A 26,433-nucleotide genomic window follows, 5' to 3' on the forward strand; every position below is an offset into this window, starting at 1 on the left:
AGGTTCAGTTGAAATGTTATTTATTTATTTCGGTAACTGCTGTGCGTCCATACAGTAGATGGAAGGTCAAACAGTTGTTTAAGAAGTTTAGTTTACTTTTTACTTTATTACACAATACTTAGTGACTTTTGAAAAATCTTGCACTCGACAAATATTATCCATATTAAAATTAAACTAAAACTGATACTACAACATTTAAAAAAAAAAGAAAAAAAAAGGGATTTTCCCCCAAAATAAAAATGACTAAAAAAAATCTGCTCTAAAAAGTCATTACAACAAACTGAATTTAAAGCAGAGAAGTCAAAACGAAATAAAAACTACTGAAAAATCCCAAACTATTATAACCCTGGAGGAAAGGAGAGAAACCTTGTTAGATCCACCAAATGGGGGGGAAAAAAAGGAGGGAGGGAGTGAACAAACCGATCGGCCGAGGGGTCGGCACTCAGCTGTACCTGCGGAAGTCCAAGAGGGTGCGTGCCGTGTTGGGGACGCCGCGATCCATCCAGGAGAGGAAGTGGAACTGCGTGACGGTGCGCGTCTCATTGGTGTGCAGGTTCTTCAGGTAGAAGCTCCGGACCAGGAAGTCCTCGCACCAGATGTGCTCGGACACCAGGTTCACCTGGATGCACACCACCACACACGGCAACATCATGAATGCCATCCAGTTCAAAACCACGAGCTATGTTGCGCCCTTAAAGGGAAAGTCAACGCAAACATTTTTTTTTTTTCTTTTCAAGAATATGTTCTATGCAAGCGCAGTAGTTGAAACAGGGCATTCTAATAAATATTGTGTTGGTGGAATAAGTGTTAATCCACTCATTTTTATCCATCTATCGGGGCGGCCATTTTGTCTTCTGTCGACTGAAAATGACACCACAACTGCTCACAACGACCAATCACGGCTCAGATTCAGAAAACAGGTCAGCTGTGGTTGGTCGTTGTGAGCATTTGTGATGTCATTTTCAGTCGACAGAAGCGACAAAATGGCCGCCCCCGGAGCCGGCTAAAAACGAGTGCGTTTTGCTGCTTAAAAAAAATATGTTTGGGTTGACTTTTTTTTTTTTTTTTTCCCACTTTAAGTGTGAAAAACCCCTGGTTTGGTTTTATCAGGGTATTGATGTCACAGTATGATATTTATTGCAATATTGTGGATTTCCAAATTGCGAGTCGCCGTGAGTGCACCGTGGCACTGCCGTGGCACTGCCATTCATTCGAACGTTTATTCACAAACTGTGGCGCGCACAATTCCAAGCCATGACGCCGTACCTCGTAGAAGTGGTAGACATCAGAGCCCTCATCCGGCCAGTAGAGGTGACACTGCTTGACGCCGTTCTCCGAGACGGGGGTGAGCATGACGACCACCACGCAGCCGCTCTCCCACACCATCTGCGCGCCGCAGGAAACGCAATCGTTCAAGGCTGACAAGCGGCGGAATATCCCGCATTACGGGCGGCGGCGCACGAGGATGAAATGGATTTCTTAATCCGGGTCCAGGAGGCATGAAGAAACCGTCACCGACGCAGCAAAGTGTAACGTGCGCTCGGGAGAAACACACAAGCCCAAAGCGGCCATTAAGGCAAATGGGAGGAAGGCTCACGATTTTACGAGCGTTCGGTACATTTATCAAATATGTGCAGTGCGCACGACCGACTTCGAGATTGTTTTTTCGTTTCATATCTACTTGGTGACGGAATCTTTCTCAGCGCAAGACAAAATTCATACTTGAAATATACAGAGAGCTGCACCCTTTCCGGTTACCCAAACGGCTGTCAAAACATTGTCTATTCAAGTTTCGAAATGTCGAAATGTAGCCAATGTAAAACGAGAGGCTTTGAAAAACAAAAGGTGAATCACACAATAGAGCTACTTGATCACGTTTTTTCCCCTCACGGAAATTATGGAAAGCTCAGCACGTTGAATGTTGACCACCTTGGAGGAGAATGTTTGAATCAGACTAGAAATGGTGCATTTATCAAATGTATCCATTCTTTTTAACCGTTTTGTTTTTTCCTGGCACGAACACCGATAAACAAATCCAAAATGATCAGCGTTTCATTAGAGGCACTCCACACATTGGAATCGAGAAGGGGGGGGGGGGCTACCCACACAATTAGGATGCATTGCAGTTAAAAGCTATCGCGTTGGTAATTAACTGCGAGCCTATCGTCGGCTAACAAAATCAGTTTTTTTTTTCCCCAGGAAGTCCCAACTTGAGAAAACTTTGACACGCGATGGCGAAAGGGGCCGGCTGCTTGGCACTCCCGTCACGCGACTGCTAATTACAACGGTGGGCGTCTTATTAACACACGGGGACGCCATTTGGCCAGCATGCATCATTTAGTGCGCACCTTCACGCAAAAAGCATGTTTAACAACGGCTCGTGGCTGCGGGTGATTAATGGTGCTCCGCCAAAGGAATGGGAATACATTAGCCTCGTTATTGTGGGCGCGGGACTCCCAAATCATCGGCGGAAACTGCGCTTGTTACATTGCAACTGTGACTTGTCCACCTGGGGGCGGCATAAGACATACGGACGGATATACTGTTCATTGAGGCGCTATTATGAGTCCTAATCATTTTAGGCAGTCCCGCCTGGATGCAGCAGCAGCCAATCATATTGGATATCCTAACGAGAAACTCAAAATGGGATTTATCATAAATCTCGATTGAGATCTCTCAACATTTTGTCCCCTCGTCAGTACGGCACTAATATTGGTCGTTCTCCGGAGAGGATTAATAATGTATGACTGAGTACTCTTGCAGTCTTTGGCTACATGTGTCGTGCCACTACCTGTTTAAGTTGAACATAAAACAAAGAATTACAATGTGTGTGTATTCAAAACAACCACACAGCTCGTTTCCTTGAGTCCGCTTAGCCTAATGCTAACAAACAATGCAAAAGGGCATAGACGGGCTAACAAATAGTATCCGCGCGGCAGTGTTGGAATGGTTCAAGCAACACATGTTTGGACGCAAACATGTTGAGAGACAATACAACAATACACCCAGGCATATCTTCTTTATCCTCTGCGAAAAACAAAGACTATGACGGCAGTTTAATGAAGTATAATATTATAAAGTGCTATTTTCCTAATTTGAAAAAAAAAACACCACAAAAATTGTTGTTTTTCTCTGGGAGGGAGGCTGATAAGTGGCATCTAAATGTTTTTAGTGCGGGGCATAGTCGTGAAACAAATCTCAAGGTACCACTGCAATTAAAAGTTTGCTACACTGCAGAATTTTTTGTTGGACTCTACTTGTCTATCACGGGAATCTGTGTGTAAATTTGCAGTTTATCCTAATTGTTTTTTATTTATTTTTTTATGCGTTTTTAAAGTCTACTTCCCGCAATGTGGAAAATATGTCACGGATGGCATTTTTTGTTGTTGTTATAAAACACAAACGCTACGAGCACATTCACACAGGAGCTGCTGTCGGCCACAGCTCGCACCCAGACGCTCACATGCGCGCTCGCTGAGGTCACAAACGATCCCACTTGGGCACATAGCCAAAACACTGACACTGCTACTAATACGAACAGTATTTTCCATTTTATGCTTGCGCTGTATTTGTGTGCTCAGCATGCAACTTAAATACATTTCCATGCCTCAGTAAGTGCTGCTGTTTTGGTTAGGAGCGGAGTTCGCGGTAAGATCATCTTTGATATTCTGCCGGGCTCTTGTTTACAACTCTAATTCATCTGAGAGGCTGTTTAAACAACTCAGTAAGTGCCACTGTTTTGGTTAGCAACATAGTTCAGTCACACGTTCTTGGAACGTTACCGCCCATGAACTGAGATCATTCTACTTTTAGACTTTTTTTTCTTTTTTTCTGAGTGGGGAGAAAACATTTTAATTTGAGGGAGGCTTTTATTTGTCTTAAATAGAAATTGGGCCACGGCACCCCGACTGTTTGAAGAAATGTGAGTTTGAGAAAAGTATTAAGCATTGTTTAAAGCTTGTTAAAAATATCGTTGAGTAAATATTTTTCGCAGGAATAATACACGGGAGGCGCAAAGTGGGGCTTGCTGATCTCCCGCCGAGAGCTCCCATCACAACGCACAACGCAAAGAACGTGTAACCCAGATGTTCACCCCCCCCCCCCCTTTTCTCCCCACCGTGTGCGTCTCGGCTGCGATTATTCGGAAACCTCACGGCTGAAGAAACAAATCAGTTTGAGTGATGGGAGCGGCGGCGGACGAGACGTACCTGCCAGAAGTCGGCCACGGTGGAGGGAAGCGGGCCCTGCGAAGCGATGTAAGTGGGGTTGCGGGGGTCGTGGTCCATCTGGGAGGGAGAAAACGCAGTGTCACGCAGTGTTTTGGACCGCATCTTAAATCCTCCATCTGGACGGAGACTATCATGTCGTCCCTTTACGTTCGCCGAGGCGTTCAGCGTCTCCCTCCTGTCCGCCAATGGGATTTATCTTTGAACCTGCTTTGTTAGACCAAGCGCAAAAGTCATTGTTGAGTGGAAGTCTCAAAGTCCTTGCAGCGCTCAACGCAGTGTTGCCGACTAATTTTCAGGGGATGTTGCTAAAGATTTTCCCTTAAAGATGCTAAATGGCATTGCAAGATGATGTCGTTGCGCAATCACGCAGCACTGTGGTGGTGTACCGTTTGAACGTCAACACTCTGCGTAAATTTAGAAAAAAACAAAACAAACTGTACTTCGAAAATGGTTCAATTAAAATATATTGCACATAAAACTAAAAAAAAAAAAAAATTGGACGGTTAATAAAGGTTCCAAAATAACCCAGCGGCTATTCAAAATGTCCCTGCACGTTTAGCCTAGCTATGTATTTAAATTAAACATAATTGACCAGCCATCTCAGCAAAAAATTAAATAAAAAATACATTTGTTTAATTAGATGAGTTCATTTATGTTATTTGTAAAAGTAATTTCCTATTTTTTTTTTTTTTTCATTTTTCCACTTTTAATCAAAAGTTGTTCTGCAAAAGTCGCTTTACTTTCTCCATTTATCAGGCTGCTCGAACACATTTCATTACCCAGTGAGGGATCAATAAAGTCTTATCTACATAAAAGCAGCTGTCCCTAATATTGTGTCCGCACAGCATCAATTATCTTTAAGTTAAAAAGAACAAAACAATCTTGTCTTTCCAATGAAGTACAGTTCTTTAAACATCACACACATGCAAGAAGGAGATCACCGGAACACTGTTGTCCTTCAGCAAAACATTTTTTCCATGCTTTCTGGTTAAGATTCCTCACATGGTTTTTGCTAGAGGAAGAATTGGGGGCGGGGGGCGGGGGCGGGGGGGACTCCCCACACTGAAATGAAAGGCGAACGCGAGCTCTGCCGTTTCGTTTTGCCAATCTCAAGGACACAGACCCGCTGCCGCCACCGCCTCTTGAATACTAAAACGCAAACATGAAAGAGCGGTCCTGCGTTTTCGGCCGTCCTCCTCCCCGCCGTTGTTACGAGGCGATTATGACGGAGCGGGCGGAGAAAGTCGTTCTCTTTTGGTTTGGTGGTAAAAGGGCTCGCAAAAAATGTCTTCTGCGTGTTTGCCACTTCTGGCCTTGCGCTTTGAGTCTGCGTTTGTATCCCAAAGACACGTCACACGCTAAATACTTGACGCAGGCTCATTGATGCTCTATAATGTTCGCTCAGTCCTTTTGTTTTGTTTCAGTTGTTCCTGACTACTTGGGTATTGTTCTTGACTACCTTTGTATTGTTTCAGAGTATCCAAGTATTGTTCCTGACGACTCAGGAATTGTTTCTGACTTTCAGAGTCTGATAACTGACAAGCAGAGTATTATTCCCGACTACCTGATCACTGTTCCTGACTACTTGGATATTGTTCCTGACTACTCGAGGATTGTTCCCGACAACTTGGGTATCATTCCCATTGTGGTCATCTCTTTTTTTTTTTTTTTTTCAAACTCATACTGTGCCCCTCCCTTATAGCAGTAGAATTTAAGGCTGTTTTTCCTCATCCCCCTTCCTTATGTTTTTCTTTTTCATCGGGCATCCTTTTCTGTCTACCTCTGCCGGTCATTATTTTTTATGAAAATATGTATGTGTATATATTTATAGTAGATACATACAGAATGTTTATATATCTTTAAGTGAATTTTGTTGCTCTATACTTGTGACGTGCAATACATTTGATTCCCTTCCTGACTCTTCAATATAGCTCAGGCTACCTAGGTATTGTTCCGCTAAGTATTGTTTTTGACAACCAGGGTATAGCTCTGGACAACTGGAGTATTGTTCGTGACAACCTGAATATTGTTCCGGATTACTCGAGTGTTGTTGTTGCCTACCCAAGTATTGTTCCTGACTACCTGGGTAGCGTTCCTAGCTCCTCAAGTATCGTTCCTAACTACACGAGTATTGTTTCTGGACTCCCTCCGACTATCTTGGTATTGTCCAGGACTACACACTACTGTCTACCCGAGTATTGCAGTCAAGTCCATGTGTTTGTGCTGTCGACAAGAAGGCACACCGAGTGAAACTGTAGACCGCTACATTAGCTCGCTAGCTTCTATGTACTCCCCGGCAAAGAAAAGAGCCCGATTGTTTTTGGTCGGACGCCGCTGCCTGGGAGCTAATGAAGAGGAAGAAGCCACATTGACAGACATAATTATCAGTTTTGCTCGACACAGCCGGGGGTCCCTATTGTGTTGTAATTACCCTCCTTTCATCCGCCCACTCCTCCCGTGTCCTGCCACTTCCTCGCCCACTCGCAACCCTTCGGTCGTTTAACCCCCAAAATGTTATTGCTTGTCGCCCGCAACCTTGAAAAAAAGCTCCGTGTGAATATGCCATCAGAGAAAATGGAGCATGTAAAAGCGCGCATTGTTTGTTTGAGAGGCGCATTAAGCTTTTAGTGCAGCTCCCTTCTTTATCTGCTCGGAAAATTCAGGGTACTGTATTTGAAATGCATAGCTTCCTGTTGCTTTTGATGGAGTCCCTTTGCAGCAGCCACGGGGGAAATCACAAATGACAACATGCGGTGGTAGTGGGAGTACTTAAAAAAAAAAAAAAAAAAATAGCCTTAGCCCTCACCCGCATACTTTTGGATATATTTGGAGATGTATTTGCTTGTAACAAAAGATACATATCTTTCGTTAGTTTTGTACAGATGGAAAAAAAAAAAAAAAGTTATAGATCCACGCGGATCCTCGCTTTCAGAAGTTTTGAAAAAAAAAAAAAAATCAATACACTCAAATCGATGACAAACCAAACACAGAAACAGCAGATACAAGCCAAAAGACAGAGTGACTGAACAATACTCACGATTGGACTGGCGTTGATGTAATCTGAGCCGCTGTGGTTATTCTCCGCTTTCAAGGTGATCCTGGAATGATCATCTGTAACAAAGATGCATAATTCATTAGCGTAATTCCCCTCCCTGCCATCCCGCGTGAAAAAAAAAAAAAACAACGGAATACCGCGTTGGCTTGGTGGCAAATTAAGAGAGAGAGAGAGGATGCGTGGGGAGGAAAAGCGCTTTCGTCGCTCTTTCATCACGCACAAGTCCGGAATCTCGACACCTCCAAGAAGAGAAGGGCCCCTCAAGTCCTTCATATTTGCACCAAAATCTAGCGCTTGCGAACGCGCACTCGGTGTTCCTGTTCAACACGTCGCCTTGAGTGACAGCCGAGCTTCTAATCTCAGACGCTCAAGTGTTACACGCAGTCGAGTGGGTGTCGGTGTCGTGATTGATTGACAGTTAGTCAAAAAACAAGCCAACTGCTTCTTGCCGTGAACTAATACTGTTGGTATTCACACTGGTATGGTCCTGTACTGTCTTGAACTCCCTGCCTACCCTAATATTATTCCTGACTACCTAGGTCTTGTTCCTAACTATATGGGTGCTGTTCTAGACTACTTGAGTATTGTTACTAACAAAATATTGTTTCCGTCTCACAGGGTGCTGTTATGCACTACCTCACTATGTATTTTATTTTTTTTTTTGCTACCCTGGGTATGACTACCCGAGTACTGATCCTGACTTCCTGGGTATCATTGCTGACTACCCCAGTCTTGTTCCCGACTACTTGGAGTTCTGAAGACTTGAGCATTGTTTTTTTGAACGATTGTTCCTGTTGACGTGGGGATTGTACTGACGACCTGAGTATTGTTCCTGACCACTTGGACAATGCTCTCAAGGATTGTTCCTGACCACCTGAGTAGTGCTGCAGACTATCTGGATTTTCGGACTATTCAATTAGTCTATTTCGGGCTACCTTAGCATTGTTCCCGACGATCTTGTGCCCGCTTACCTGATTCCCTGAACCTGAACACGTAAACAAACAAGGTTTTGTGAATGGGAGCGGTTTCCCGCTTCCGGGAAAAGCACTTACATGCTAGCACGGCGTCTGAGCGGTTCTTCCTGGTGCTCTGCTCGCTCTGGGCCACGCTGCAGGTGCCGGGTTCCGCCTGGTACGAGCACAGGGCCTCCCATTCGCGCTCCAGACGGTTCTTGTTCTTCAAGTGGTCCTCCATGTATGACTGAGGGAAAACAAGATTTCCATTTCACACCGCAAACTTGAAAGGTACCCAGACTGGCGTTAGGCGGCAGGTGGAAGGGGGGCAGGGGGGGAAGCCAACGTTTTGTAGTTTGAGGCGGGGTGGAGAACACAATTAAGACTCCTGAGAGGTTTGCCAGCTGTGGAAATACTTGAGGGGTGTTTCAGTGTCGCCCTTTACTGCTTGCACTACCACTGATAAGATTGTCTGCGTTTAAGCCATCGCTCGCAGAGGACAAAATTGAATTTGCTCGAGAGACAAAGATGGCAAAAGAGAGGGGGGGTTGCTGCGTGTGCGTGTTTGTGTGTATTCTCCCGAATCAGGGCAAGTCTTAGAGAGCTTAGAGGATGTAGCTGGCAAGGCGAGGCTTTTTTTTTTTTTTTTTTTTCCCCCCCCAAGCAGGCGCCATATTCCCCCCATTTCTGCCCAGTATCATGGCTCCCCTCCCGATGGGGGTTAAATGGTTTAGTGTGCTATTGTGCGGGGCGGAAGATTACAGACTCATAAACTGATGTCAGGGATCAGCTGGCTAATACAATGAAAGTGATACCCGCGCGCGCCCGCGCCGGGTTTATCCCGTATTAAAGGCGGCGTAGGTAGGCTGAGCGGCTTCATTGTTACAGTCTGTGCTGTCTGTCAAACGCGAAAAAGCACATCTTTGTAAAAAAAAAAAAAAAAAAAAAAAAAATGCCAAAACACAAACGCATAGCTCAAGTGTTTCTACAACAATGGCAATGTCTGAGAAAACAATGGGACTAATTTCCCTTTGCATGGAAATGAAAAGTCTCCCGCAACACAGCGACTAGGCGAGTTTTAGAGACTGCCATTACAAGTGGAATGATGGGAATCACACTGTTTCTTGTCTCGATTATGAGCTCCTTGCCAGGTTAATCATGAGCGCGATTAATGCAGGGCCATAATGAGAAAGCACAGTGTGTTCCACCTCCACCTTTAATGGCAGTCTCCTAAAATCGAATTGTTCGCTGCTGTTGCCGGGAGCTTTTAATTTCATGCGGGAAAATAGTCCATGTTTTCTCAGTATTTGCATGTTGTTAAGAAAACCACTTGAGTATGCGTTTGTGATTTTGGCAATACTTTTTTTTTTTTTGCTGAAAGAACAACAGTGGTAAGAGAAGGACAGGTATTGTTGTGGACAGTCCTACGTCCTGCTTAAACTTTGTTCCCGGGTACTTCAGTTCTGTTTTTGACTAACTGTTCAATTTTCCAAATGACTTGAGTGTTGTTCCTCACTACCTGAATACTGTTTCAGACTACAGTAACTCCATCATGGTATTTTTTCTGTACAGTATTTAGTTTTTTATTTCAGGATGTAATTCTACTTTTAGCCACGAGCAGTCAGCACGCGATTTTGTGAAACACTGCGTACATTTGAAATAAGATGGGGAGTGTTTCAAGCATAGCCTTGCAAGGGCTGTGGGTTCATTTTCTAATCTACATGGATGGATCTTTGGGCATGATTGTAGATTGTGAGATGATTGATCCCTCGCATTATATTCAAAATGATAAATCTTTTCGAATGTGTTTATATTATGTTGGAGTGTGTTTAAAGACCTTCCAAAAGTGCCATAAATACCATAAAAACGTGCCTGGGAAGTATTTAAATATGGTCTTTGTACTGTATATCATGGACGTTCCCTCAATGGAGGTGAGTTTACTGTACTTGAATATTGTTCCTTCCTAGTCAGAATTTGTCCCTTACGCCGATCTGAGTATTCTTTCTGATTACCTGAGTCATACAGTACTTTTACATGCGTCGAAAATGTGAGTCCTTTTTCAATCGCAGCCTGTCACCTGTCGTGTTGTATCCTCTCTCCAGCATCACATCCACTCACAAGCGCATCACATTCCATTCAAATGACATGCCGAATTGATTGCCCTCTACATTCATATTTTCCCATTAAAGCGATGCAGCCAGCGCCCCCTTATCAAGGCGGTGAGCTCTCGGCGAGAGGCGGCGGACCGCGGCTTATTCCGCAGACAGGCTAGCAAAGGTTTAGCGAATGTGGGAAGGATTACGTGTGCCAATCAGGGACTTGGGATGGGGGAGGCCTGAGTGTCAGGGAAACAATGTCTAATCCCATAAGCAGTCTGCTCAGCAGCCGAGGCAGCTGGGTGAAATCGGGATGAAGGCGGACGACAAACAACAGGTAACACATTACTGTCACATTAAAACTAACAGCAGCCTACAACAGTCTGTAAAAGGAAGGGCGGGGAGGGGGGTGGGGGGTGGATTTATGATGTGATAAACCAGAAGTGGGAAAAGTACGGCTCATGCTCAGTTCTGTAATACAATGCAATGAGAAATTGACATCATCAAGAGTCCTGTAATATTTGGTTAATGGCGCCATTGAGTTGCCAGCCTGTTAAAAGAGCTCAGCAAAATGTTCCCTTTAATTTGTATTTTCCACCCTTTTCTTTTTTTCTCCCATTAAATGTTTGTGGACTGTTTTTGGCCATGACATTTATTGGTGGAGAATATCAGCGCTTGTTGATTTGTGCAATCACAGCAGCATTTTTGCAACAGCCCCATTATTTTTAAACATTCCGTCTTGTGTGTCACTCGTCAACAGACAATCTTTCAGCTGCTAGAAAACTACGGCTGCTTTCAAACTGAAGTTGTAGCCCAAGTTGTCCCGCCTCCTGTGATACTGTACATGTGAAATGAAAATTGCAACTGTATGACTACTTTCCTAATCTCTAAAATGAAATGAAGGAACTCAGAGGTATGAGAATGTTGCAGTCAAGGGCAATATCATGAATAAATGCATGGGGCCTACAGGCTATCCGAACAGTTTGCAAGCTAGGACAGAGAAATATTTTTGCATGTGGCCTGTGGGGCTCTGTCCATGGTCCTGTACTGAGCACCAAGGGTCCTGGTGCGTTTGCACAGTACAGTGAAAACTCAATTCTGCGTAGAGGACACGTTCCAGACGCACCCGCTACGGGTGAAAATCTGCAATATAGCGAGACAATTTTATATAGATATTATACATAGATATTTGTGGTTTAGCAATTTCAGATTTGGGGAAACTACAGCATCCTTCGTGACTATTTTTCTGTCTAATATAGAAATATTGCTTTGGTTCCATCTGCTGGCTTTTTTTGGGTGTCCAACATCTTTGTTGAACTGAGGGGAGGAGCTTCATTTAGTCAGGCCATAGTCTTGCCTAATAGTAAAATAAGTGCTATGCCACCATCTTGTGGCATTGATAGCCATTACAAACCTTTTTGAGTTGGCGTCAAATGCGGATTTTTTGCTATGTCACGGAATGGATGAACCGCGCAAATCAAGTTACCATTGTACATTTCAAGCACTTAAAAATGCAAGAATGAATTCTATACACATCTGCCATACACCGGGGAGTGTAAAGAATGAACCACAATGTAGTGGGGAAACATAAAAGAGCAATTTCGGCCATTTTGCCTACTGGGTCTTGGACTCGATGCAAAACAGCAAAGGGCGTGTCGAAGCAGCTCCGAATGGAAAACAAGGAGCTGATGACTCAGCACACAGACGCTTCCAATTTCACTTTCCAAGTTACACAAGACTTTCCTTTTTTTTTGCAGTCTGAGTGTGTGAGCTTTGGAACACTGCGTATTCATCACCCTTCTCCACACGCCGCACCGCTCCAAATAGCGAGAGAGCGACGGAGAGATGAGATGAGAGGAGCAAATATAGGCCCGAGATGAGCGATAAGAAGGCAATCACACACATGGTTTGACGGGAGATGACGGCGGCAGAATGTTAAGAAGAGACCCACGTGAGCGCTGCTTTCCAAAACCTAGACGTCCCTTAACCATTCTTCTTAAAAACAATAGCACACCGATATATATATATATATATATATATATATATATATATATATATATATATATATATATATATATATATATATATATATATATATATATATATATATATATATATATATATATATATATATATAAAATAATCAAAATAATTCCCTGAATAGACTTATGGCTATAATGAATTCATGTGTTTTGTGATGTTTAGCATTAGTTAATGTAAAGCGGGGTGGCCCCAGCATTCCATTATATCCATTTAAACCAAACGAATGGATATCTGTTTCTATCGCTGTATATGTCAATGTTACGTGACACATTTTAGTACATGACGTTCTCAGTGTGGAATCCAATCTACAGTAGTTTGGACTTCTGAACGAAAGAATAGATCACTCACGACGCTACACTCGCCGCTATGGAGAAGCTAAGGCTAATAATAATCATAATAACAGCCCGCCTCCTAGAAATGATTCACAGGGCCCTTTTTTTGTTGTGAAAGCGCTGCGCTATTGTCGCCGCGTTCAAAGGGGGGGTCGGCACAAACAAGCCCTGACGAGTGTAAGAAAAAGCCATCTATTAGCAGCAATACAAGGCATTACTCACATTCCCTCTCATTCATTACAGCCTCCCCCTATATAATAGGCAGACGTGGCATATGATGAATGCGCCCGCCATTAATGGAAACACTGCCAGGCATCTATCCGTCTCTTTATCAAGCTTGTCCCAAATGAATGACGTGCTGCTAAATTAAAACAATCCATTGTGCGGATGTGTGGAAGGAAAGGCCTTTTTTTTCCGCCAAAAACAAAACAAAACAAAACAAAAAAAAATCCAATTACTACTAACACCCCCAATGACAGTCACATAGAGGAAAATGATATTTCGGGCAAAAAAAAAAAAAAAAGCAAGTTGGATTTATTTTGCCGCAGCAGTGCGCGGGTAAATGACAGTAGCCAGATAAAGAGAGAAAATCACACAGCAGAGCAGTGGTGGAAAAAAAAAAGGTAGTAGAGATGAAAAAGCGGGATAATAATATAAAAGACTTCTGAAGAGAACGAGGTGAGCCAAGAACGACAGACATATCATACCATATATAATGACGTGCGGTAATTTACAATAATACTTTCATTTGGAATTGCATGCTTTGATCCGACTTTGACCAATCAGAAGCAACCGTAAACGTGCATCGCCATCCAATAGGAGAACAGTATCTAGGGCCATTATTACCACGAAATAACTTATCATTTTCACGCTTTCTATCGACAACCAGCTAATCCTAGCTCCACCCCCACATACAGAGCTCTCGGAAGAATTGAGATGTTTTACAGCACATGACATTTCACTTCAACGTTCATTAGCACAAAATTAACAATTTTTGACCGCTTATAACATCTCCAAGAGAGCACAAATTCACCCCCCCCCCAGATATGCCACCCTGTGTGGCCGCACATATTGCGCATACCAAAAAAACGCCACTGATATCCACTCAATACGGTCATAATATCGTAATGTAACAAACCAAGTGCCAGCAACCTTACATATTGGCAGTTGGTTTCTTCAGAAAAAGTATTTGGTTTCCATCTTTGCTGTTTTTAAGAGCCCTTGTTCGGCTTCACAACAACACTAAATGGTGCAGCACATATTTGGAAGTTGTCCATCTACCTGTATAGACAACTTATCAGGAGTTACGTAGGACACGTCATTATGCTCCAAATGCCGCAAAAAAAAAAAAAAAATGGAAGATCTCACTGCTCACCAGTATCATGTGACCCGTGGAGATGTCCATGTTGGACGGCACGGGCTCCTCGCACCAGGAGGAGGTGCTGCTGCGCGTGGACGGGCTGCCGGCCCCGGGGCCGTCGCTGAACTGGGACGACACGCTGTTGAGGCGCGAGTGGCGCAGCGTCTCTGGACGCTCCACGCGCTCCGACGCCCGGATGGCCATACGCTGGCGACACAGCTCCTGTGTGGGGTGGGATTGTAAAAAGAAGAAGAAAAAAAAAAAAAAAAAAATCAGGGAGTGGCTATTTGACTATTAACAGATACACATCATGTAATTACAAAATACAACACAATATTGCGCAATATGTACACAGTACAGTAGTCTGATTCTGCTCAGTCTCATTGCTTGATGCATAATGCAGGATATTTGCGGATGATTGATTATTTGACGTTATTAGTCTCAAGTGCTGCTCCTGTCCACTTTGCTGCTGTAAAACTGGAATTGCCCCATTGCAGGTGTAATAAAGGCCTATTCTGTGGCGCTCCATCCACAAGGAGCATGGCGGTGATCCTGAGATTCTCAAAAAAAAAAACAATATGTCACACCGCACACTCGTCAAACAATTCACACATTTAAAAGATGGATTAAAGAACCTTACCCCAAAACAAAGAAGTGGAGCTCATCCATCATTCAAATAACCAGCCGGGAATGGGATGCATTCATGCATTATATTGTGATGGATATCTCCGGTTTGCCAACAAAAAATGCTCCCCCCACTATTATCAAGATTACAACTTTTCAAGTGACTCAGCTTTTTTAGGATTACAACCCTGTGCAGTCAAAATATGAAGACGGGCCATTGTCTACTGATTAAAAAGAGATATTTATTTGTTTTTTTTTAAATTTCCTATTAAAAAGTTTACAAGCAACACTTTGCTCACTCTGCTGATAAGTCCTTTGTAATTCTTTATGTAGAAAACAGGACTGCTTTTGGCCGTAACGTCACAAAATGGGCGAAAATGTTGACGAACGTATTCTGAATTAAAAGAACATGTTTGCAAATGTTATTTTGAAAAAAAAAAAAAAAAAAAAACCCACAAAGGTACTCAATCTCCTTTTATGGATGACTACAGAAATCTGAGAATATTTAATGTTAAGAGGCTGACATGCAAAGGATTTGGAAAAATTTAAAGAAAATCCATCTATCTATCTATCTATACATTTACTTTTCAATATGAATATAAATAAAGTAAATAGTATTTATTGATGCACAATCATAACATACTCCTGACTTTTGGTTACATTCCCAAAGGCCTTTAAAGTAACGATTATTCATGTGAAACTACTGCTTACACTGCTGTTGCTCAGTCTTAACACCTTATGTGGTATATACACGTATCGTATGCATGCATTTTATTGATCCGTGTACCGTTGCTACATACAATGCTGCAGACTTTTACATATCGTATTGATTATTCAAGCACATAGTAGTTGCCAATTAAAATGTTGTTCTCTGCTTATCTTATTATAAAATAAATATGAACATATATATTTGTGATCCTTTATTATTCTCGTGTACCTTTACTCATCACGACGCTGCTGTCAAAAAAAAAAACAAAAAAAAAAAAGTAATTTCCCCATTCTGCGAGTAATAAAGGCTTATTCGATCTTGTTCTATGTCCGACACTATGTCTCATTTCTTATCTGTTCAAGTCACCACAATCTTTAAAAAGCATCGTGTACCGTTTCGGCCAGACACTTCCTTCAGAATTTATTTCCATGCTCAATAACAGCCCAGGCCTCCGAAAAGGCATTGTGGAAGGCAGCACGCGCTATCCGCTGATCTATCAACGTGATATTTCCCCGAGGGTTGCAGGGCCTGCTAAGCCCAGCTCCTGGATTGCCCCCCCCCCTAGCACCGTCAAGACTTTAATGATTAGAGTCATGAAGCGGCGCCCCGAGCCTCGGCCTTGGGGCAACATCCAAGTCCACCTCATAATTCATTCGACTTCTCCGCCACCGTGTGGGAAGCTGAGCCCCGGCCTGGATGCAGAAGGGAGATACGGACGGGTTTTTATGACCCGGATCTATTTTCAAAGTGTGAAAAACAAAAGGAGGAAAACTCCACACGCTTTGCATCAGGGATGGACATTTTGGACACAATTGACTAAGCTTCCAAGTGGTGACCAAGTCAACGCGATTCACCAACAATCAGTTCTACATATTATCCTTGGGAGGGGGTTACTGTCAAATTCAACAAAAAAGGGAAAGTCTGGTTATCTTAACGCTAACAAACAACGCAAAATGCAAGCAACGCCATTTGAACACAAACGGTGGAGAAACACCCAGACACAATATTCTAGACGCTAATATTCGTATGATATCCCCCGTGAAGAATGTCTAATATTACTGTGGCTGACTGAGGATGAGGGGGCTTTCTGCCCCCAGGTGGACAAGGCATGCGCACCAAGCTGTACTGCTTACAGGAAGAAAAAAAAAATCTCTATAGGGTGCGCTGCAGACCAGCCCCCTTTTTTTTTTTTTGGAAACTTATGTATGACAACTTTAATAAAACATCACATTTTTCGCCTGGCCCAACGTGTGTGCAAAGTTTGGCGGGTTTTTGTTTCGGCCCTCACAGAGACTATTCTTTCTACTACTAGTAAACATATGTGATGGGGAAAAAAAATAAGATTTTCTTTCCTATATGCTTTTCCTTCAGACGCGTTGGAAGAGTAAACCTGATTAAATATTGAAAATGTTAACAAGTCACACAAGCTAAATGCGTTCTGAGTGCCACACCGGGCACAGCTGAGCCCCACTGTGGTGAATCAATATTTCCCCTGGCCACCGAAGCCCAGGGGGAGGAGGAGGAATAGGTCACAGTGGCGTCTAACACATCTTGACAATGCGGTGTTCACTCGCTATCGCGGTCCAGCATTTGCTCCCCCCACTTAATCCAGGAGACGAGACACATTTGCAAATAAAAAACGCCTCTTAAAGACACTACAATACATACAATATTTTCAAATACATTTTTATGCTTGCACTTTTGTGTGTTCAAATACAGGACCTTTTTAATGTGGTTAAATCGTGTGGGACGGTAAAACTATAAACTATTTTTTATTTTTTTTTTGCAGTCTCTCTATATGGAGACAGATCGCCGCACTTTATGCTAGAGGTAATTCTCTGTTCCAGCAATTTAGATGCTGCTCGGAATCTGTGAAGGTTAAATTATTTAAGGCAGTGATTCTCATTCACAACCTAAGTGGGATTTAGTTGTATTCAACTTTCAAGTTCGATACCTTGAATAACTGTTTTTCAATGTTTGTTATAAGGAACATGTGCCTCATGTTCTTTTTAAATTTGCCGTCTATGTGCAATTCATTTTAATTGAATCATTATTTATGCACATTTTCTATATTTAAGTGTAATGCTGATGATCAAACTGTTCCTAAAGTCACAGTGGCTGACAATGATATCAAATTAAATTAAATAATTAAATAAATAAAAACAAATTAAATAAAGCTCTGTTTTGTTTTTGCTTAATCTTTATGCCTACTAGCTACTTTAATATCATGTTTATGATGGAACTTCGAGAGTAATTAAGGCACTTTTATAGATGGTACGTACTGTAAAAAGTCAACAAAAAAAAAAGAAAACTTTAAAAACACTTCCTACGAGAACATTACAGAACATTTCTTAATTTTTAAATTGTACCATCAGTTGTGAATAAGTCAAATGAATAGAATATCACATCTTTTCAATGTAGTAAATTGAGCAGGAAAGGGAATTCAATTCAAAATGCAAAATCATAGTCAAAAATGTGGCCGAGCCTTGTGTGCGCGTGTCCAGTGGCAGATTAGAGCTCAAGCATGCTGTCTCCTGATTGGCCAATGGCGAGCATAAGAGAGGGCGTCTACAAACCTGATAGGTTGCCGTGGCATCGCTGCCGGTGTCAGTGCCCAAGCCGGAGAGTTTCTCTTTCATGCGCAGGTGGGAGCGCTGGCGCACACAAAAGAAGGTGGCCGACACCACCAGCACCACCAGGATGAAGAGCACGCACAGCACCGACAGAACCACCAGCTGCCCTGATTCCACCCGGGTCTCCTTCACCACTGGGATGTGGCTCAGACTGCCCCTCTGTGGACACACAAGAGGCGGGAGAGCGACAATCAAAACAGTGCAGCAGAAATGGGCAACCTGCGACCCTCGAAAGCATTTCAAAAACCTAGACTTTAGAGAAACTGTTACGAAAAGCACCAAACGCATTGAACCAACAAACGAGGATTGAGGACTTCATAAAATCACAGGCGTCTTACGTTTCCTCACAGTAAAGTGATGATACAATATCAGAGAGATGGGGAAAGGTACAAGGTCTAGTCTCTTATCCTCACTGTAACCTAATTTACATTAGGGATGTCACAATGTCGTGATATCTCGATCTTAAAATTGCCACGGTATCGTCGTCGTCATGTCACGATATTAATAGCAGCAAATCTGTTTCAAAGCCCAAGTTGTTTTCCATTTGTGCAATTCCAGCGCCCTCTGGCGGTTAGTTTATTTGTGCAGTTTTAGTACAGTCAGCGATTATGTATTAAAGCAAATGAGAAACTATCCATAACATTTGACACAATTTGGAGAGGTGTCTTTCAGGGAAAAAAATTTCTGCTGAATGACATCTTGTGAGAGGCTATATGTTGTTTTCCTTTTTTTTTTTTTTTTCCCCTCAAACGATCAAACCTAGAGCTTGTGGTCATGTCCTTAAAAAAGTCCCCAAATATTCATGACAGTTTATGTGAAATTATTTTTGCCTCATTTGCAATATTTAGTATTGGTATTTTGTTTTGATGTATTGCCTCTTTTTGAGAATCTACATAATTTCCCTGGTAATGAGTAAGTCAGTGATGGAGAAACTACTGCCTCTGGTCATGAAGTTTATTTTCACCTTCCCCCCAAAATACCGTAAAATAAACATTTTAAATAAAAATATAGTATATTTATAATATAATACAAGATTTGTAAATATTGTTTGGTGTTGTTTTACTTAGAGAGTGTTAAACATTTACCAACTAACGTTTTAAGCAGGGGTGGGTACAGCTTGAGGAGCAATATTTCGCCAAACAAAAGCACTGCATGCAATTTCAAAAACAAATCCAATAAAATAAATCCTCTGAGGTGCTGCCATAACAGCCCCAAAACATTTAACCCACACATGCTTGTAACATGCCATTATAATTTTCATACTTAAAGGCTTCTCTTTTGGAACAAATGGGATTCAGCTTGTCCAGCTCAGTCCATCAACCCCCTACTCATTAGCCAGCTAACGCTGGCCTCATAATGTGCATTCATACAACCCCTCGTACCCAAGCCCCCTGGTCCACGACTGCCTCCCACTACAGACATTCACAATCCCATTTAGAGCTGGCAAGGCCAGGCCAGGCGCTGTGCAGCTGCATAGAGGTCGGCAGCCTAAAAGCTTGTGAGCTTAATTAGCTCCTGGCTGGATTAGGCCGTGAAGCAAAGCACGCTGCCAATGGATAGCAAAGTAGTACAGATAAAAACAAACAAAAAAAACGTACGTTCTCAAATTGTCTATTTTTGCTACGACGTACAAGATTGTTAAGCCGGGCATTCTGTTTCTCTATATTTCTGTAAAAAGACACAGAAGAGAAGAGGAGAGATTGCAAAGAGCAGACAGAACGCAGTGTACAAGGTCTGATGACTAACACGGAAGCTGTTGTCACACTTTATACTGAAATGAGTCGCCTTGTGATTCTAAACATAGAATTGGTCCGGTTTGTTTTTCTTTAAAAAAGGATAAATAGCATAGAGCAGATGCGAGAATGCAGTGTACAATGTCTCCCGACAAGCATGGCAGACGCTTCCACACGCACGCTACACAAGTCGCCTCACAATCACAAACATACAATCGTTCAGTCACTTAGGAGAAATTGCATATAGCTGATGCACTAAATGCAGTGTGCAAGGTCTCATGACAACACAGCAGCTCCCGTCACACATACACAAAAACATATGCCAACCTGATCACAACTATACAATTGTTTGCTGACTTAGGAGAAATTTCATAGCGGCTCCAATAACACACTACAACGAGCCTCTATGCGATCACAAATATACAATTGTTCAGTGAGTTAAGAGAAACTCAACAGAGCAGACACCCAAGGTCTTCTGACTAACACGGGAGCTGCTCTCACGCGTACAAGGAAACGAGTCACATCGTGATCACAAACATACAATGGTTCAGTGACTTATGAATGAAAAAATTTGACAAAGCAGACGCAGAAGGTCTCATGACAAACACTGTACCTCCAGTAGAATACCCCAAATTCCTTGAAAAAGTAGAAATTGTGTAGAACAGAAACACAAGGACTTATGACTAACCCAGGAACTGCTGTCGCACGTTCAAGAAAATGAAATGCCACGTGATCACAAACATACAATTGTTCAATTTGTTGAAAAAGGAGAAACTGCATAGAGCAGGAACACAAGGTCGCATGACTGACACGGGAGCAGCCGTCACCTGCACTAAAACGATGTCGGATCGTGATCACAAACATACAATTGTTTACAGTTTACACTAGTAGGAAGATGTTCATAAAAAAAATCATGCTGGCCAATGAGCCACATGCTGCTTCACCGAATCTAAAGACACGTCAATTCCATTGCAATACAATAGTGAGCATTTTATGTGATGTTTTAGTTCACTTTGACTGAACACGACACCTTTGTTGGCTTTAAATATCATCGCCTTGGTGGTTTTTGGTGTGTTTTGAAAAGTTTTAGAAAAAGCTAACATAAAGGCTCGACATGCATGCTGGGCCAATCGTGGCCTTCTCCTTAGTGATAAATTCTAAATGGCCCCAATTTTAACAGCCTAATTACAAGCACAAATTGAGAGGATTATTAATGATACATGAAATGTTGTAGATTTTCTTTACCACATTCCATTTGAACACCAAAGGACACAAAATGTCTGCAAAATCACCACATTTTGACCCATTAAAAAAATAAATAAATAAATAATTATACGAAGGAGGCTCCCGAAAGATGACGTTGAAATTCACCCCGATGGTCATAGAGAGGCGAAATCATCGAAATCGGAGCAGTTTGAAAAAGAAACAACGCTTCTAGCTTGACCTTGCGGCTCGACGGTTTTAGGGGGTTGTTTTTCGACGGTGGGCCAGACAGACGCTGATTGCTTGTCGTTTGAAGAGGATCGGACCGAGGGGGTGAAATGGCGCCCATCCAAATGCCGACATTTCCATTGAGAGTGTTTATTCTGAGAAGCCATTATAATCCTCTCTATATGAAGAAAACAAAAGTCACTGTCGGTGGGGGCGGGGGGGTGCAATAAAAGACTCAATCCTACTTTGCTCTGACAGCTGGAGGGAAAATTTATTAAAAATAAATAAATAAATTATTAATAATAATGATAATAATAATATTAATAATAATATAATAATATTTTTTCTTTCATCTTACCAAAAGCAACTGAAGTGTGAGATGTAAGTGTATTAAGATTGAATGGCAATTTAGATATCGGAGATATTCAAAAAGTGGAGAGATGGTCTGGTGAAAAAACTCTCTGCATAGAATAAAAAGGGACATTTTTAAATCCAGTGCATCCTGATAGCCAGCTATTGTTTTGGGGGGGGTTGTGGGTGCACCAACTCTGGATGCTGAAATCCTCAAAATTATTATTTTTTTTAGGGAGTGGCTAGCTCTTGGTTTAAAATGTTTTTGAAGAATTCCATTAGACTTCCAAATACAAATAAAAATTATTTGAGAGGGTGTGTCCACCTGGTCTGTATGTTGAAGGGGGTGCGTGGCTTAAAATTTGGGGAAACACATTATACACACACACACACACACACACACACATACATACATTTTTTGTGGGAGATTGTCTGGTTTGTGGTTAAAAGGACTCCATTAGACTGCAGGTTTAGAAGGTTGAAATAGATTTTATTTTTAGGGGGTGTGACAATTTGATAGTCAAGGGGGTGTGTGGCTGAAAAAGATCAAGGAATACACCATTTGACTGACTGTTTAGATCATCCAATTTAGTTTCGCGGATGTAGATCATGGCTTAAGAAGTTTAGGAAAAAAATGGATTGAATGTTTAAACCTTTATGATTTTAGTTGGTTGGTTGGTTGGTTGGTTGTTTTTCCCGAGAGGGGGTGCACAGCTTAAATTTTATGGGAAAGACTTCTAAATTATTTTATTTTTTTCCCCTGAGTGGGTGGTCCATGACCTAATACTACTGGAGAAAGACTGCATTAGACTGAACATTTTCATCGTCCTTTTTCTGGAGGGGGTGCGCCAACTGGATGTCAAAGGGGATGCGTGGCTGAAAAGCTTCAAAAGTTCAGGAAGGACTGAACATTTACGTCTTTCAATGAAGCTTGTATAGAAGCCCAATGAAATCGATACAACCAAATCCTCCCTTGAGTTTGTCCCTGCCGTTCGCAGCCTGGCCGTGTTAAATTAGTCAATCGAGAGAAAACCCGGGCCAGATGGATTTTTGGGGGGGAGTGAGTGCTTTGGATTATTCAAATGAAGGGAGAGGAAAGGTCAGGCTGTGGTGCGTTGACGCACGCCAAAATGCCTTTTTAGCGCAAAAAAAAATCGATGTGGTAATGGAATACACTGGATAGTTACTGTTATTCACTATAGGGTTAAAATAATGAGTTTAAATTAGCTCAAACAGTGAGACAAAATTCACAATTTGTGCAGTTTGACTTAATTCGATGAAAATGATCTGCACCGGATCTTAAGTGCCTGGTGGGAAGATTTGTTATTAAAAAAAATAAAATGATGGTTGCATTTGCGTAAGCTCCACACCCAAAATAAATTGTGGGGGGGGGGGGGGGGGGGGGAGCAGAGGGATGATCACCGGGACTCGCACCAACACAATGTGATGTTCACAAGTTTTCAGCATCGGTCCTCAGCGGGATGCAAAATTTCACACACGACATGCAAAATACATCACAGGGAAACGATAATAATAATTACCGGAATCCATGTCGCCGGGCAGGATAGACGGCGTCTTCTTGTATTCCAGAGGTGCTTACTACACACTGACGCCGGTCGCGACTCCGAAGCGCGTTTATGCGTCCCCGAGCCGCCCACTCCCTAACCCCCACTGGCACCCGAAAAAAAAAAGAAAAGTTCCCCAGTGAGGGTCTCAACAAAGGAGCGAGAAAAAAAAGGGGGGCATTAGAAAAAGGGGAGAAGAATGCGGGATATGCCCGCCTGATTTTCCGAGCCGCGGAAGAATGTGCAGAAGCCCCTGAAGAGCGAGTCCATTCAGCACCGCTGCCGTCCTGGTGAAAAGAGACGGGGAGGTGCTGAGCTCCCTCTTCACTCGCCTCTATCTTTTTTTTTTTTTTTTTTTTAGTTAAGACTGTGCCCCTCCTTAAATTCAGCCCCCCTCCGTCGGTCGCACATGTCATATCCAGGGGTTGCCATGGCGACGCCTCCACATGTTGTCGATGGTGAATGTTGGCGGAGCGATGCCTGGCTAATAGGCTTGCGGGCTGAGGTGGGAGGATTGGAAGGGGTCGAGTCGGGAGGGGGGGGGGGTGAATGGACACAGGGGCTCGTCGCTCATTTGTTGAGCGACCGGGGGTCTCTGTGTTTGCTGTGCTGTTTTCTCAGGCTTCTCCTTCATTTCTTTTTTTTTTTTCCGGGGAAGAGCTTGCATGATTCCTCAAAAGTGGCGCCTTTTTTTTTTTTTTCTTTTTTTTCCCCACATTTTTGCATTCAAATTCATAGGTGTTAAAAACTACTCACACTCTCTACTTAAGCAGAAGTACTCCTGCTCCTACAGTAAGTAAAAAAAAAAAAAAAAGTACAAACTGAAATGTACAAAGTACATAAGAAAAGAAAATACCAGCACTTGTGCAAACTAAAGTTTCCTCTTTTATTAACTTACACAGTGCTTGGACTGAGAAGCCAAGAAATCATGTCCCATGTCGCATGTTGCCGTTTAAGTGGTAGTTACGCGTTCCCATAGCTTTGCCAACTAACTAATTGTGAATCGGCTACCGGAAAATACACAATTTGCTCATTCACTGTCTTTTTTTTTTTCAGATTAGAAGCTTTGCCACAAATCAACAACCCCACACATAAGGCCACAAAATCACCAGAATCTAACATATCAATGTTAGTTAATTTAACATAGCTTACCACTGCTCGGTAGAACTAACTTACTGTACTGGCCTATCAAGTGGTCAAGGATAGATACAAGTCACTTGATTGAACAAATGTAAGAAAACAAACAAACACATTCATACATATACCATATGCTTGAGTTTAATATACATAATTGATTTTCATCAAATTTCTCAATTGTCTTATGGGTAGAATACTCGATTCTAAAAAAATGCAGCCAAAGACTTTACTACTGCTTTACTGCAAGTTAGCGACTTGTGCTAAAATTGCATTACACCATAGGAACGAAACTCCATTTTTGTAGCAAACAAAATAATTCTCTTAAATAAGGCCACGGATGGGTAATATGTTGCTTTTTTAAAAAATCTTTTGCCTCTGCTGTCAATTCTTCCTGCTTTACGTTTCTCCATGTTGCTGTTTCCGCCCAATAAGAGACCAACATCTCATTCATTTAATCAAGATCGCCTCCTGCGTTACAATTTGGTAAGTTTAAAATGTTTTCACAAGTCTATATTACTGGTCGGCCCACACGTGTTGGTGTTATTTTTACAATTTTTTTTTTACCAATCCTGTGTTGAAAATGGTCTGCTCTTTGACGATGTAATGTTAACGCCAGCAATATTCGAGTACAGACATCTAAAAAAAAAATCTATTGAAATACTTGTGCTTCGATATGTCCCACCATACTTAAAACTTGAGTTTTAGAGGTTTGTGTGACCCCCCCCACCACCACCAACACCCCCACCCTTTTTTCAATGCATATTGTGCTTGATTGTTCAAACACCTCCAACATCTGCCTGCGTCTAGGAGGAGAAAACGTGCACATTTTGGAGCTAAAATGCTATCCTAATTAACAATCAGTGTGTTTAAAAAAAAAAAAAAAAAGATCTCTCCAATGGAGAGCAACAGCTGCACTTAGCAGAGAGAGGAGAGAGAGGAGGATTATGGAGAGTACAGAGAAAGAAAAGGGGCGGTAAAGAGAGGAGAACAGGGGTCCTGTCAAATGCAGACGACGAGTCTTTGGGGAGGGGGGGGGGGGTGCGGAGGTGGCGCTTCGAGTCAGGGAGGGGGGGGTGCTCTCCGGTTTATTTTTTCCCATTCAGAGAGCACCCCCACCTCTTCTCTATTGTCCCTCTGTGTGACAGCTGGAGGTGGCAATGTGAAGAGGAGAACAAAAAAAGGAGGAAAAAAAAAAAACGAGCTCGCTGACCAGCTCGCAGTGTCAAAAATGTCGTTAAAAAAAAATGCACACAACACCTTTCGAGAACAAACATTCCCAAAGCAAGCGGTCCTCGAACGCAGCTTGGGATGGATTATAAGGGACATCATAGATGAGAGCAATATTCCAAATATGGTGAAATGACGAAAAGAAGGTTGTCATATTTCGGGAATATCCTTGTATTTTTCCGACAAACGGCTCACAAATGATACAGATTAAAGGTGACAATCTTACTCTCATGAAATTGCAGCTTTGTAACATTAAGTCTTTAAATGTATTTTTTTCTCTTAGTATGAAAGCAGTTTGGTAAAAATATTACTTCACTTTCCCCATTTACTTCTTTAATAATAAGACTTTAGTATGGTAAAATTAGATTTTTTCTGGTAGCATTATGTCTTCCGTTTTATCATAATACAATTTTAATATGGAAAATTTTCAAATTTTAGACTAATTTTGTAAAATGGCAACTTGTTTTCAGAATATTCCAATACCAATCTTGTAAAAGTATGACATTATTGTAATAGTAAAAATATGACATTATAGTAATAAAACTTTGTTTCCTATTATAGATTACTTAGCATGACTTTATTCATGTCATTTTTCTTTTTATAATTTTCTCGTATATTACGACTTTTTTTTTTATATCACTACTTTGTCCTTGTAATATTTCAACTTAAGCTTTTTCTTGTATTATTTATGACTTTATTCAGGTAATATTTTACTTTTCTGTGTAGGAATCCAGACTTTTCGTTCAATATGACGACTTTCCTCAGATAATGTTAAAACTTTGTTGTAATAACTATAATCATTGTAAATTAGGACTTTTCCCCCCCCCTGATATATAAATTGATTTCTGTAACAATAACTTTCTTCATGATTGATGAATTACAGCTTTTTCTTGTTAGATTATCATATATTTTCAGTTGTTTTTTTTATATAACTAAAATTGCCAGTGTATTCCAT

The 26,433-nt window shown here is 41.8% G+C and overlaps 1 protein-coding gene across 1 annotated transcript in view; it reads right to left on the reverse strand.

Moving 5' to 3' along the window:
* Positions 1-26,433, reverse strand: part of ptprn2 (protein tyrosine phosphatase receptor type N2) — a 115,136-nt gene that overhangs the window by 18,310 nt on the left and 70,393 nt on the right. Inside the window, exons 12-18 of the mRNA XM_086020114.1 lie at positions 17,978-18,193; positions 14,084-14,290; positions 8,337-8,484; positions 7,267-7,340; positions 4,209-4,286; positions 1,267-1,386; positions 453-619 (exon numbers count right to left, since the gene is read on the reverse strand). Coding sequence (XP_085876240.1) covers positions 453-619; positions 1,267-1,386; positions 4,209-4,286; positions 7,267-7,340; positions 8,337-8,484; positions 14,084-14,290; positions 17,978-18,193 — 1,010 coding nt within the window. The remainder of the gene's footprint in view (positions 1-452; positions 620-1,266; positions 1,387-4,208; positions 4,287-7,266; positions 7,341-8,336; positions 8,485-14,083; positions 14,291-17,977; positions 18,194-26,433) is intronic.

The sequence above is a fragment of the Filicampus tigris genome, chromosome 21 (genome assembly GCF_054856515.1).
Source record: "Filicampus tigris isolate MCC_2025a chromosome 21, RoL_Ftig_1.0, whole genome shotgun sequence".
In the NCBI taxonomy this organism is placed as follows: Eukaryota; Metazoa; Chordata; class Actinopteri; order Syngnathiformes; family Syngnathidae; genus Filicampus; species Filicampus tigris.